The sequence below is a fragment of the Triticum aestivum genome, chromosome 1B, assembly GCF_018294505.1.
Source record: "Triticum aestivum cultivar Chinese Spring chromosome 1B, IWGSC CS RefSeq v2.1, whole genome shotgun sequence".
Classification (NCBI taxonomy): domain Eukaryota; kingdom Viridiplantae; phylum Streptophyta; class Magnoliopsida; order Poales; family Poaceae; genus Triticum; species Triticum aestivum.
Window position 1 is genome coordinate 369,731,096 of NC_057795.1, and position 13,624 is coordinate 369,744,719.

The window sequence follows — 13,624 nt, forward strand, 5'->3', positions numbered from 1 at the left end:
ATATAACAAGAGCGTTTGGTTACGTCGTTCTGAATTAAGCATGACGCATGACTTGAAAAAAATGTATAACTATATATCCGGAGACGAAAGATAAATCTAGTTGCCTGAAGTGGGACCAAAGTACCTCTCATGTAAAATTCTGTATTCCAGTAATATATGTTCAGCATAGTAGGATTCATGCAGATAAACCAGCGGCAGGTGGTCGTTCATTGTTCCCTGAATTGGCTGCCATTTTGTTGGACTTCATATTGCCTGCTACCGCCTACCAGTAGTATTTCGCAACATAACGCCCTATCATTCCTACGATGTTACTCGCATTAATTAGTACTAGGTTCCTTTCAAAATCAAGAATAAAAGAACAAAGATCCCTTCGGGACGCAGATGCTTAGTTCCGTAATACTTCAGGTGATGCGCATTGATCAAAGACCAGCTGCAGATTTCATCAGTTGTTGACGGCGCACGGGACACGATGTAGCAGAGCTCACCAACGCAACACAAGCGAATCAGTCAGTGAACCTACCACCACTGATGCATATGAATGGATCAGGTGCATCAGACAAAACGACGCATGATTATTCCGTACAGAGAGATTAGGTGGCTCCTGTACATCGCAAGTCTGTGGGGCTTTATTCTTTCAGTTCCTAATCCACCTTTAGTTTTTCATTTTATCATGAAGACCCTTGAGCTGAACTGAAGGAGGCAGGCCACCTTCTCATGGCTGCTTCGGGGTCCTGGAAGCAGGGTGGAGTAAAAGGCATTGCAGCATGGTGACCACAGCCGCTAAACAACCTAGACGTTTAGCCAAGACATTGCTTCCGCCGGTAGCAAAATGGAGGACCAAACCCCCGTAGAAAATCGCCGTCCTTCGTCGGTACATCGCCTCCCTCTTGTTTGCATCTTGTGCCTTTGCTGGTAGAAAAGCACCCAAAGACGTTTCGCCGGAGGAGCACGGTGTTCTTTGTCATGGCAAGACATGCAGTCGCTGTCGGACAAAGGAGAGGGGGGTGCAATGGAACTAGAGGAATAACAAGGACTTGTGTTTGTTGGAGAAAGGGAGAGCTAGGCCCTTGAGTCCATTTCAGTGTGGGTAGGAACGCGCCAGATGAGAGGACAAGATGAATCTGATCTTACATCACAGGTTGATGGGAGCATGTAGTATTTCTCAAGAGTGCTGCTGTGACACACCAGAAGCTTACTGGGGAAGATGGTTTGCTTGTGCCACTCCATTATCTCTTCATGCAATGTTGCACCAGCATGCAGTTTGCGAGGATGTATGCAGTTTTACTGCTCGTTTTAATCTACATATGAACTACTGCTATGAAGTACAGTATGAACAAAGAAAAAGCAATATAAACATGTGGTTCACGGTAGCCTTAAAATATCTAAGTGTATGTTCGATGAGTCTAGAACAATTGACATCGCCTACTCAAAGAGTCAAAGGTGAATTTGCTGCTCACCGCGTGTATAACCTTTGGAACCTAATAAAGCAACAACTAGCAAAACATATTTTGCCATCTCACTAGTCCCATTATATGTCTTACAACCTTAATTTCTTGCTACGATTTACGTCCAAATGCCACAAAGTCCATCAAAGCATCTCACCAACCAATGGGCTACAGTCCGGTTATCGAAACTTTTCCTGTATGAATTGACCTTTTGGCTTCAACAGTCCAAGTACAACATAAAGCCAGGTCAGAGATAGCAAAACTCTCACCAGCAGCCATGAATTGGAGGACTACAGGGGCAATGCTATGTCGAGGTCAAGATCAGGCATACAAGAGCCAAAGATAGAGCCAACTCTGTGACCAAGGCCGAGGCGTGCTGGGAGTTTGAACACACTTTGTGACAACATACAACATACCAAATCAACAAGGCTCTCATTTTCTTTCTGGTAGGCTCAGTCAATTCGGGAAACGGGCAAATGGTTCTAGTGAAAAAGTTGACAAACATGATGAAGTGAAGAAATTAAGAGGCTCACTTTGGAGCAAGAAAATCCTTACATTATACTGTCTCAATCTCAACTCTGAATTTAGGAACTTAGGACTGCCCACTACGATCAAAACTAATAAAAGTGCACAGTGACAAAGGATTTTGTAAGACAAATATAATGATACTGTTTTCATATGATCAGTCTAGTCTACATGGCTTCACATTTACTAGTGATCAAGGCTACAAAATGTTGACTGCGCGGACCCAAGTAGTCAGGTAGACCTACATTCCAGAACGAGGAGAGCACAAAAAGCTGCAAAAGCCCATACCCGAGACAGAGGCAGAAAAATGTGGATTCTACTGTTTAATCCATGCTTATAAATTGTGTGATAGAGTTTAACCTATTTAAAATTTTCTTTCACATTTTACCACAAAGTCGTCGTGTTGTGTCAAGTTTTATTGCCCTAATTAACAAGTTCCCACCAATTCTAACCGAACGAACCCACTATCAGGTCGGCGTATTTGGTGATTGGGACGCAAACTCGGCGGTAATCAGCTGGGTATGCCCGCCATATGGTACGACCCGGACCGCTTCCCCCACCTAACCTGGCAAGCAGCGCTGACTTGCCACCAGGCACCAGGCTGCTCCTCCTGGCTACCCTCTATCCATTTCTCGCCCACTACTCATGGCTTCACCGGATTCAGCGAGTGGGTCTTACTTGATGAAACAACACAAGGGGTGCAGTCGAGTGAGCTGGGGAAGCGGGTCAAGTTAAGCGGGGAAGCGGGTCGGGTCATGTGAGTAAGGAGAACATGCCCATCTGATGTACTCCCTCCATAAACTAATATAAGGGTATTTAGAACACTAAAGTAGTGACCTAAACGCTTTTATATTAGTTTACAGAGGGGGTACGCTTGTGAGATGGCATGCCAGGCATTAGCCACGCCATTGGCACGCACTTCCAAGGTGGGCACGTCAGGGCATTGCAGCATATGAGTATGATGTGCTGCTACTACCCATCGCGTGGTACATGGTAGAGGACTAAGTTCTAGGGGTATGTTTGATTGGTATACTGAGGTTACTACACCTTGCCACTCCATAAGTTAGGCAAGTTTGATGAAGTTAGCCACCTGTCTGGTTTGCAGCCACTGTTGTAGAAAGGTTCTTGTCATGCAATCTAGGCCTCATGTGTCATTGGCTCGGAAATGCGCGGCAAGATTGCCTCAAGTGTGGCAAAATGTGGTGTCAATTTTGATCACCTAATCTTAGGCATGTATGACAAAAAAAATGTGGCAAGCGTTGGCAAACTTGGGGGTATTTAGTCCCATACATATAGAGGCCCCTATCAAAAAGATACACCGAAGGCTTCGGGATCAAGGTCTCATTAGCTGAAGAAGACACATGTTTGATTTGCAGCCACACTTATGGCAAAATTATTTCCATGCAATCTAGGCCTCACGTGTCATTAGCATGTCCTACTTGAAGTCTTAAATATGAACAATAAAAAGATCAGTACACAGTTGACCATGTCACTGGTCGCTCTATATATGTCATAAAACCCACTTTGGTACGATTTACGCACAAACACTACAACTTGTGTCAAACTTTCTAAGAACGATGTGAGCCACAATTCGATTATAGAACAAAGTCCTGGAACTTTTATGCGTGGGCTGACCATTCGGCTCCAAGCATCCAAGTATAACAAGAAAGGAGTCAAGTATAGCAGAAGTAGCTCTCACCAACAACCATGAATTGGACGATTGGTGCAATGGCATGTCGACTTCAACATGAGGCGTGGAAGATTCAAAGATGCGGATAACGGTGCCCCAAAGGTGTTGGGAGTTTCAAAGGACTATGTGCAACACATTGGCTCTAATTTCCTTCTGCGGTAGGCTCAGTCAGTCAAGAAGAAATGGGCAAAAGGGCAATCAGTCTAGTGTGAAATCATGAAAGAACTCAGGAAATTAAGTGGCTCACTTTCTAGCAAGAAAATTCAGTATGCCTCAGTCTCAACTGTGAAACTAGGAAATTAGCACTGCCCAGTAGTCGTTTATCTCGTTCCAAATGCGCGTTATCTTTTTTTTTTTTGAAACAGACAAGTGCAAATGATCTGAAGTTGTAAACCAAATGACAAGGACTAAAGCAAGATTGCCACGATAACATGAAACAAATAACATTACTACAGAAGTTGCAGACCCCCGGACCTGATAGAGCAAAGGGCTAACAGACATAGAAGCAGAATTTTATATACAAATGAGCTGACAGTGAGATTAAACTGGTAACAGACATAAAGGCAGAAAAAACTGAGAGAAATGCTACTGTTCTGTGATTGAAGGACCATAATAAAGAGATGGGGGAGTGAAGGTTTTGGATGATAAACCATAAAACTCGCTGGAATATGTGAGATATGCACATCATTTAGTTGTCTCTGATTTCAAATTCTCAAGTAGATCGTACGAACTTCCAACCGAATAAAAGGGAATCACGACAATTTGAAGTGGTGTTAGCCTGTCTTTGTGGTTGATGAGACTTGGAACCATAGTTTACTAGCACAAACTAAACACTAATGTCCATTATACAGCTAGTTGGTCTAAAATTTACATGATTCCTCCATACAATAAGAAAAACAATCTATTATTTTCGATGCTGCTACCCTCGACTGTATGACGACCCCTTGGATGCTACCGGTCTTCTCTTCTGTTGAGTCCTAAATGTCGACCCAGATTTTACGAATCTCCTGCCTGCGCTGTTGTTCCTAGGACGTTCTTCAAATGCATTTTCAGATTTTCCAAACCTTGGATTGTTTCTTGCATACTCTTCCCTGTTTCTAGCAACTTCTTCCCTCTTTTTCATCTTGCTGGAGCTAGGCCTATATAGAATAACTGAGCGGCCGATTTGGTCGACAGCAATGGATCCGGTTGACTCCTCAAGTTCTCGTATCACATCAGGTAGTTCTCCAGGGCAGTTCCCATGAATTTTTAGCTGTTGTTGAATGGAATCATGGTGAACAACATAATAACCGAGGAATGAGACTGAAGAAAAAGGGACACTAAAACACAAAAAGGGATTAAGATGCAAACCATACAGTTTCATTGATGCTGTTCCACACGCACACGAAATGAATAGAAGGAACATCTTTGTGCAAGCTATTCCAAGTATTAGACTCGGATACAAGGACACAGCTACCCAATTCCAGCATATGCATGGCTCCCAACTTGGCTAGGTTAGAATACAGAACTCTAGAGATATCCAAAGTAAGCTAATTACTTCGAGGACAAACATGCAGATTGATTTATCAATCATATTGAATCCTAAAGGTTAGACTGCTTATTATAACACAAAATTCCTGAAAGATAGGCTTGCGTTAAATTTGTCCTGTAAGGATTTTTTTTCGAAAAGGAGGATGACCCCCGGCTAAGGATGATTAGATGTTTTAATAAATAAGAAAGGAACTGTGTTGTCCTATATATGACTGGTATTATTGATAATAGACTGAATCCTCTGCATGCAAACAAAATCAGTATTCAGTCAAACAGAATATAGGTTGGTTATTCACAAATTCACCCAGTCCAACCAACTAAAATAACAAAGTTGCTGGTTAATGATAGTTGGACACACCATTTCAACCTGCAATCTGTTATTCATCTCAAAGACCTAAGACTGGCAATAATCCTATATTTGGACTGGTCTACCTAGTTACCAAGAGTTGCCACCAGGGCATGCATGCTGGGCACAATCTTGAAGAGCATAATCAAACCATTTTCTGTTATAACGGCGTTTCTTCTTTCCCACAAACTTGCCTTGGACTACCTCTCTTCTTCTAGATTACCAGCATCTACCTTCTAACCTATCATTTTAAAATGCTACAAATACCTATCTGGTTGTGGAGCTAAAATCATTTCCAAAGGAGGAAGGCTGGTTCTACTTTCATCAGCACTTGACTCTCTTGCTATTTACTATATGTTGATTTTCTCTCGCCAGGAGAAAGTGATCAAGGTTATTGACGCTATTAGGCGTGCCTTCTTCTGGGCTGCTGATGACACATGCACTGGTGCTAAATGTTTAATTGCCTGGAGAAATGTTTGCAAACCTAAAACAAATTGGTGGTTTAGGCATCAAAAATCTTCATATCCAAAATAATTGCCTTATGAATTTTTCTTTAAAAATCCTTTCCGATGAGATTCTTCCTTGGATCACTTGGTACCACTCAAAACACCCATACTCTATAACCGTCCCCCGGGCACAACCTTCCTTCCTCAATAAAATTATAAACACACAATTACCCTCCAAACATCTCCTACATTTTTTTAAGGTCACCGCAAACACACCTGAACATTTTGTCATTTTCATTAGCCGATCATGCGGCGAAACATCAGCAATACAAGGGTTTGCAAGCCCATGCTAGAGGGAGGCAGGGGGGTTGACCGTACAGGCAGAAAAACTACAGAAAAGCAGTGAAGTTTTGAACCCAGGATTCAAGGATCGATTTGCAGATCGGCCGCGAGCATCTCCAGCGCCACAACTTGACATCCACAGCGATGTTGCGAGCAACCGCAGCAGGGGGCATGCGCTGGTCACGAAATACCTTGGCATTCTGGCTATTCCAGAACATCTCCTTTGTCATCACAAACTGCGGCTCCACTACATTCTTTTGGCATGACACCTGGCTACTACACCAACCAATCGACAAAGCCTTGCTGACTTTATTTTATGGACTCATTGGTTCTAGGCTTCTAGCTGATATTAACCTGGACATCTAGCTGCTGTCGCAGGTGTGCTATCTACAAGGACTGTGTTGATCTCCTTAGTGATTTTGGGAAAGTCATCTTTGAGCATCGTCCGCGAGGAGCCAATGTAGTGGTCCCATGACCTAGCTAGGTTTGCGTCTGACTCATCCGCCAGATGTGTGGCTGGAGAATCCCCCCAGTTTTACTGTGCCTTTCCTCATGGATAATGTAACTATGGTTTATGATTGACAAAGCTGCCATGATGGCGTTCCCTCAAAAAACATGCAGGTCATCAAAGAGAGGTGGTACGAGAACTATACAACAGAGAGGAGTTGGTTTTAATGATCGCTGCTGCTCTTCATACATTTCCTTGTGACATTCAACGCGAACATAAAGCGAAGGCAGTTCTCGGCACACATTCAGGCACACATTCAATCCGAAAACAAGGTTATGAACTGGAGTAAGGACATTGGTTGCTATGCACCTGATAACGAACGAAACCCTATTATGAGTCTATGACATTAATCCCCATTTCCCGGCGAATACATTAGTAGCATGCTAGTTGCTTAACATATACTGAAATCACTATTTTCTAGCAGGCAACACTAATTAACAAGGAGAGAAGGGAGGCACCTTGAGGAGCTCGTTGGACTCGAGGTTGTCCGTGAAGGCGGTGACGAGGTTGGGCGTGACGCCGCCCTTTCCCACCTGCTGCGACTTGAGCTTCTTGCCGAGGCCGTGCGCGTACGAGGCGAGCTCCTTCCGCTCCTTCACGTCGAGCTTCGGCCGCGGCAGCCGCGGGAGCACGAAGGAAGGGGGCGCCTCCTCCTGCTGCTCCTCCGTCGCTTCGAACTCCTCTTCATCCGCCGCGGCCACCGCCTCGGACACGGCCGCTACGGCGAGGCCGTGGCCGCTGGTGAGGAGGGAGCACAGAGGGCGGCGGGGTGCGGAGAGGCGGAGGCGGAGGCGAGCGGACGGAACGGGAGGGGCAGGGAGAGACCGGAGGTGGGAGGAGAGGCGGGCGAGAGGGAGGCGGAGGAGGGCGACAGCCGCCGCCACGCTCGTCATGGTGTTCGACGGAATGCCGAGGAAGCGACGGACACGGGAGGGGATAAGCAGGGGGGGCTGCAAGGCCGCAACTGCAGAGAGAGGGAGGAGATAAGCAATTCATCAGAACTCCTAGCGTAGAGGCTCGGGCCCCGCCTGCCAGAGTAGTTCGATGCCGTTCAAACGAGAACACTACATACATTTCCCGCTTCTTGTTGTCATTCTCTTTGAGAAGTTTCATACAAAAGGGGCCACACACACATGGGGAGTACCTCGTAACCTCGACCAGCTGAACTATTCAATTGGGGTTTGAAAAACGTAGGTGATTTCTAGCAAATTTTATACAGAACTGTTGAATATATTTACCTTGGCTCCCGCAAAAAAAAGCCATTTGCGCACTTAAACATTGATGGATTCCTTCTTGACATATATATACCTTCCCGCAAAAAAAAAAACAGGTATGCTTTGGTTAAAATGGTCAAGTCAGTGTCATATTTGACGGGAGGATGCAGATGAACAACAGTGCACACAGCTAGCCATGAGGCACCAACAAGCCATCCAACAGGCGCATTTCTTGACAAAAATAACATATATAGAACAAAAGGAATTTCCACGAGCTCTTCACTGATCAACGTCTTTGGAGACGAAAGAACAACATTGTACAACGCGGCGGACATGTATGGCTCAATGAACTTCTAGAAGACCTGGGCCACTTTGCTCGCCAGTACACGGTCCCGTTTTTCGATGAACTCGGAAGGGAACCAGCCAGCTTTCCCCCTGCACTCACCTTCAGCCCACCCATTGTTTGACACCTGATTAAGGAGGTTATCCGCACAAGCTTAGAATAGTTGAATTTGACTGCAACAAGGACGAGGCACTAAGAAAATTCAGCGACTGACAAGCATTCGAGCTGCTGGCAGCAGAGTTGCTGCCACCAGCGAAGGGCCTGGTAGCAGAGTGTTGCACATGGGATTAATATTAGAAACATGTTGTAGGTTTAGACAAGGAAGTACCTTCCGGACAACTATGTAGTCGCCAGTTGACAGATTGAGCTCTGTTTCACTCTCAGCTCGGTATGACTGGATCGCCTGACAAAAAGATGGGCATGTGTAGCAATTAAAAAGAATATCCCAACAGATAAAAGAAATTAGTAGTAGGCTAGTTGCATTATGATGAAAGTAACAATTGGTTACCTCAGCCAGGAAGTGCTCCACTGTCTCCACCAATTCTGCAACTGTTGGAGTCCTCATGAATATACCGTTAACTTCTTCATATGCGGGTGGCGGTGGCATAGAATTCTCAATTACTGGAGGAGGTGCTCCTTCAATTCTTTGTCGCTCAGATACCATCTGCAAAATAAATAGTTCTGAATCATGATAACAAGACAAATATCTTTCTTGACGATGTACAAGTTTGTTTGTTATGTAAGTGTGATTAGAACGCCTATACAAAGAATCAGTACCTCTCTTTCAAGTTGATCTAGAATCTGTAGGACCCTTTGGTGGTAACTTCTCTCAGATTCAACCTTCAGTCAAGCCATCAAGTGTCATTTGAAGCAATAGTAGAGCTTAAGGCAAACGAGGAAATGATCAAGTGATTCAACCAAACAAAGATTAAATATACCATCGCGATAAGTCGTTGTAATGTCAGCCTTTGTTGTTGGGCTTCAACAGCAGTCATTGCTGCAACAGCTTCTTTGCCCAGAGTCCCCATATTTGATTTTAACTCTTGCAGCTTCGACTCAGCAGCCTCTAACCTTGAAATCATATCACCATTTCCAGATGTCTCTCTTAATTTCATTTGGCGCTTTGAAACTTCAATGGCCTGCAGAACCCATGGATACCTCGCTAAGTCTCTTGTAGCAACAAGAAAAAGGATGTGGTATAACATGACAGAGTGATGTTCAAATGAATAGTGGGAAGAAACTAATAGGAAGCTTAGATGGCCAAGCAACAGTTCAAAAGTCCAAGAAACAGTTCAAAAGTCCATTTATGGGGAAGTGATGTACTGATGTGTATTTTCATTTACACGGCAACTTCGCATGGCAAATCAAATAAATAAAAATTATGTGCAAGAACAATTGCAACACCCTGCACAAACGCTCAATTAAGTCAAGCATCTCACCTATTTCGTCTGCTCCCTATGTACCCAAGAAATGCAAGTCGACTGAAAGTAAACTGGTCTACTTTTAGATGTCAGATTTTAGCACAAAATAAACAGAACATGAGATGCTGATCTGTTTAAATGGCAGAATGACTTCTATTGTTGCTTTACATGAAACATAAAAACAGTGATTTGCATGGGGCAGTGCTCCACATTGTTTCCCTCGTAAAACAACTGTGGACTTAGTGAAATAGATATGCCATTTTTTAAGCAAAGAAAAATTTCAAATCATCTGACATTATGTTAGAGATATTACTGGTTTACAAGGTACATCTTCTGAGTAATACCATAATTTCTCTATGCCATGTTATTGTATATATTTCAAATTGTCAACAGTAACTTGGAAATTAATGTTTCTAAAGCCATTGGAGACAAGAGATAAATGTAAGCATATCCGAATATGATATTTCATAGTGAAGTAACCTGTGCTTCAGCTTCTTGACGCATTCTGTCATATCTTTGGGCAAGGTGACGAGCATCTTCCAAAGGAGCTCCCATCACCATGGCTCTCAGTGGCTCTGCTACCTGAAAATATTGATCATTAGTCACAAACATGCAGGTTGGGTAATATAAAACAAACAAGGTTGGAAGGATGTTATGAGTAGTAAAATTCATAGCAGAATAAGGTAGTTATTTCTTATTAGCCTGCGCATGGTAATGGATAATTAAGTCTTGATAACAGTTTTTACGGATGTGAGATTTTCCACGAACAAAAAGAAAAGCATCAAGACATAATTTCACCAACAGAGAACACAGGTCAAAAAGAAAACTATAGTCCCACTCTATTTTCCCACTTTTCTATCTTCTATTTAGCATTTTACTATTTTAGAAGGAAAAATAAGATGTTGGGAGGAAGGTTCTGAAACTAACAGCTCCGCTCGAGGTCTATATTCGGTGGAAACCTCAGTTTCGTAAACAACAGAAAAGCTAGGTTGACACCATTTAGGAATTAGGACAGACCCAGTGCTATAAGCTCCCACGCCAGGTGGGGTTTGGAGAACGATTATACAAGGCAGGCCTTATTGTTCCAAATATCGGCCAGTTAATCAGCATCTCAGTCAGTTAATCGCTACTCGGTGAGTCGCCGAATAGCCAATTGACTGATTTATCGGCCGATTAACTGGAAAATTCGCCCATTTATCCCTACTCAGCACCCGACCGATATGGTATCAGTTACCGATATCCTGAACATTGAGCCTTACCCCTGCACAGTGAAATGAAGAGAGGCAGCGTCAAACCCAGGACCTCTTGACACAAGTGGGGAGTACTTCACCACTGCGCCAGCCGCCAGGCCACTGACAAATTATACTAGCATATATTTCTTAATTACTACCCTATCAGTACAGTACTTATAACGGGAAAAAAGTGAAGATGACAGTGTTTTTGTTCCCACACAACTTAAATATAACCACTGAAATGATGACAAGTGGTGACGAAAATCAGATCATCAGCCGGCTGGCAATTGCCACTAGTCGTGTCTACTGAAATAAAAATAGAACTAACATGTAACGCATAGTAACGAACTTTACATTGTACGTACATAATTCCCCTATGTTTTTATAGGTTATTACTGGACTGAAACCAAAAAGGGACAGTACCTGGGTGCCAAACGCTTTCAACAGGTTTGCCCGTTCCTTCTCCATCAGGGATCGCGCCTTCGCAAAACTCAAAGCTGCCCTCGACAATGTACTCCCACTGGTACAGGTATTCTCAACACCATATTTCTTGCCATCCTCACATAACTTATTGCCTGTGAAACCATAACAAGGGTTACGCGCCAAATTCAGAATTGGCTATGCATTGCAGCAAGCCAGCAACAACAGTACCTAATTCGACTTGCTTCGAGCCTGTGACGATATAGCCCTCGACCCCACGAACTATATCCCTTTGGAAGTGCTGCAATGTAAGTGGAAAAATGACCAAACTGTAAGCAAAAAAATAGGAGGGGCGAAGCATTACGAACTGGGAGGAAACAATACGTTGTTGGTCTTACCTTGGCGGCGCGCGTGGAGATGTAGAGTTTCTCGAGCTTCGAGTGCTGCTGCGCCTCGCCCTCGTCCGCGAACACGCTGTCCGCGTACCCGCCCCCGAACTGCTTCAGCACGGCCTGCGACAGACACGGGAGCGGCCGTTCAGGACCTAGCGGCAGAAGACGAGATCTCGAGGGGGTCCTCGTGCGACATCCGAAGGGGCAAACGGACACGAATCCTGAGCGGGCGGTGCCGCGGTGCTCACCTGCTGCTGCCGGGCGACCTGCTCTCGGAGCTTGGATGCCTGCTTCCGGATGGCCTCCATTGGCCTCCGCCGCCGCTGCTGGCCCCCTGTACGACGAGGAGGTCGTTGCCGAGATCGGGAGAGGCGTTTGGTGTGGAGGAATGGAGACGGAAGGGGGGTCCGGTCGGTGGAATGGGAGGAGAGATCTGAATCGGAGGAAGGTGGTGAGGCTTCCGCTGCTCCGGTCCGGCCTGCTCCGCTACCCTTTCTCTTTCCCCCTTTTTTTTCTGTTCTCGTCGTTGGTTCGTGGTGATTATTGAACGGTGAGATGAGTGAGGGGCTGTATTTATGTTTTTTTAGGGTATTTATGTTATTTTTACTATTTTATTATTATACTATCTTATTACTTCATCCGTGCCTCATAAATAGAAAGGCGTATAAATTTTGACTGAAGTTAAAGAATGCAAAATTTGATCAAGTTTTTAAAGATATAACCACAATACTAGAGTCTAGATAGATATAATAGGAAAGTATATTTTATTGTGTATTTAATGATACTGATTTGGTACAATACTGGTTGACAACTTTTATATAAACTTTTATCAATTTTATTTTTATATAAACTTGCTCAAACTTTGCATAATTTCACTTTAGACAAAAATTATTCGCCTTTGATTATTGAACCAGGGATTTCTTCTCATAACAGCATGTTTAAACAGGTTTAAAAAATGGATCATTCAGGACTAACCTTTGAAGGCATTTTTTACTGAAGAAACTAGAGGTCACCCCGCGCGTTGTTGTGGGAATTCATTGATGAAAGTACAGGCTTTTTTTACAGGCTTTTTTTAGAATACATATAACTTATCATGTAAGTCACGGTTTTTTACAGGCTTTTTTTAGAAAAAGAGGATGACCCCGGCCTTTGCATCTGGGCGATGCATACGACCACTTTATTAATTATTCTCACAAGACCTTACGAAGTCATACAACAGCAAGACTAAAGTCACCGTCTAAGCAACAACTGTCGCTACACATATCCAATTGATGAAGGGGCGCAGATAGTCTGGCCCTAATACCAAACAGACATTGCAGCCAAACCTAAACATCTAAGACCTGAGGACCCAACCAGGACACTGTCGGGTATGGGGCACCTACTAGTTCGGCGCACTCCTCAACCAAGACGCCTGTCGGGTATGAGGCCGCCGCAGCCACCTGCCATCAATCCATCTTCAGAGTTGTACTGTTGCATGAACCGTGCCAGGTCTCTCTGCCATCGACGCCACCACGACGCCCGACAGCGTCGTCCTTCTACGCGAGTCCATCCTCCCACAACGAACTCCGAATCTGCATTGCGCCATGCCGTCAAGATCCGTCGCCATCGGTGTGTAGGATGAAGCACCGCTCCACCAAAGAATCCGTCTTCTGGTCCCTCGATCACGTGTGTACCTCCAAGAATGACGCCCCCAAGGGAGGAACGACACTAGAGCGCCGTCGTCATCCGATCATTCGATCTGGGGTTTCCCCCGGAGGTAGCAGAGAGTGG

The 13,624-nt window shown here is 44.3% G+C and overlaps 2 protein-coding genes across 3 annotated transcripts; both read right to left on the minus strand.

Annotated features, from left to right (window-relative positions):
* Nucleotides 1-4,384: 4,384 nt before the first annotated feature.
* Nucleotides 4,385-7,824, minus strand: LOC123078607 (uncharacterized; the record flags this gene model as incomplete). The annotated part of the gene is made up of 2 exons (XM_044501175.1): nt 4,385-4,912; nt 7,291-7,824. Coding segments are annotated over 2 exons (867 nt in total), but the record flags the coding sequence as incomplete, so codon positions are not given.
* Nucleotides 7,825-8,243: 419 nt separating this feature from the next.
* Nucleotides 8,244-12,393, minus strand: LOC123124937 (SH3 domain-containing protein 2). 2 transcript variants are annotated; one of them, XM_044545489.1, is made up of 10 exons: nt 12,103-12,393; nt 11,861-11,974; nt 11,694-11,763; nt 11,466-11,617; nt 10,291-10,392; nt 9,328-9,528; nt 9,167-9,229; nt 8,898-9,053; nt 8,718-8,792; nt 8,244-8,516 (listed from the first exon to the last, which is right to left on the minus strand). In XM_044545489.1, exons 1-10 carry the CDS (start codon nt 12,160-12,162, stop codon nt 8,400-8,402), a joined length of 1,110 nt encoding a protein of 369 aa, XP_044401424.1. In that variant the 5' UTR covers nt 12,163-12,393; the 3' UTR covers nt 8,244-8,399. The 2 variants fall into 2 exon arrangements, with proteins under 2 accessions (XP_044401424.1, XP_044401431.1); XM_044545496.1 differs by having other exon boundaries at nt 8,419-8,562.
* Nucleotides 12,394-13,624: the final 1,231 nt, after the last annotated feature.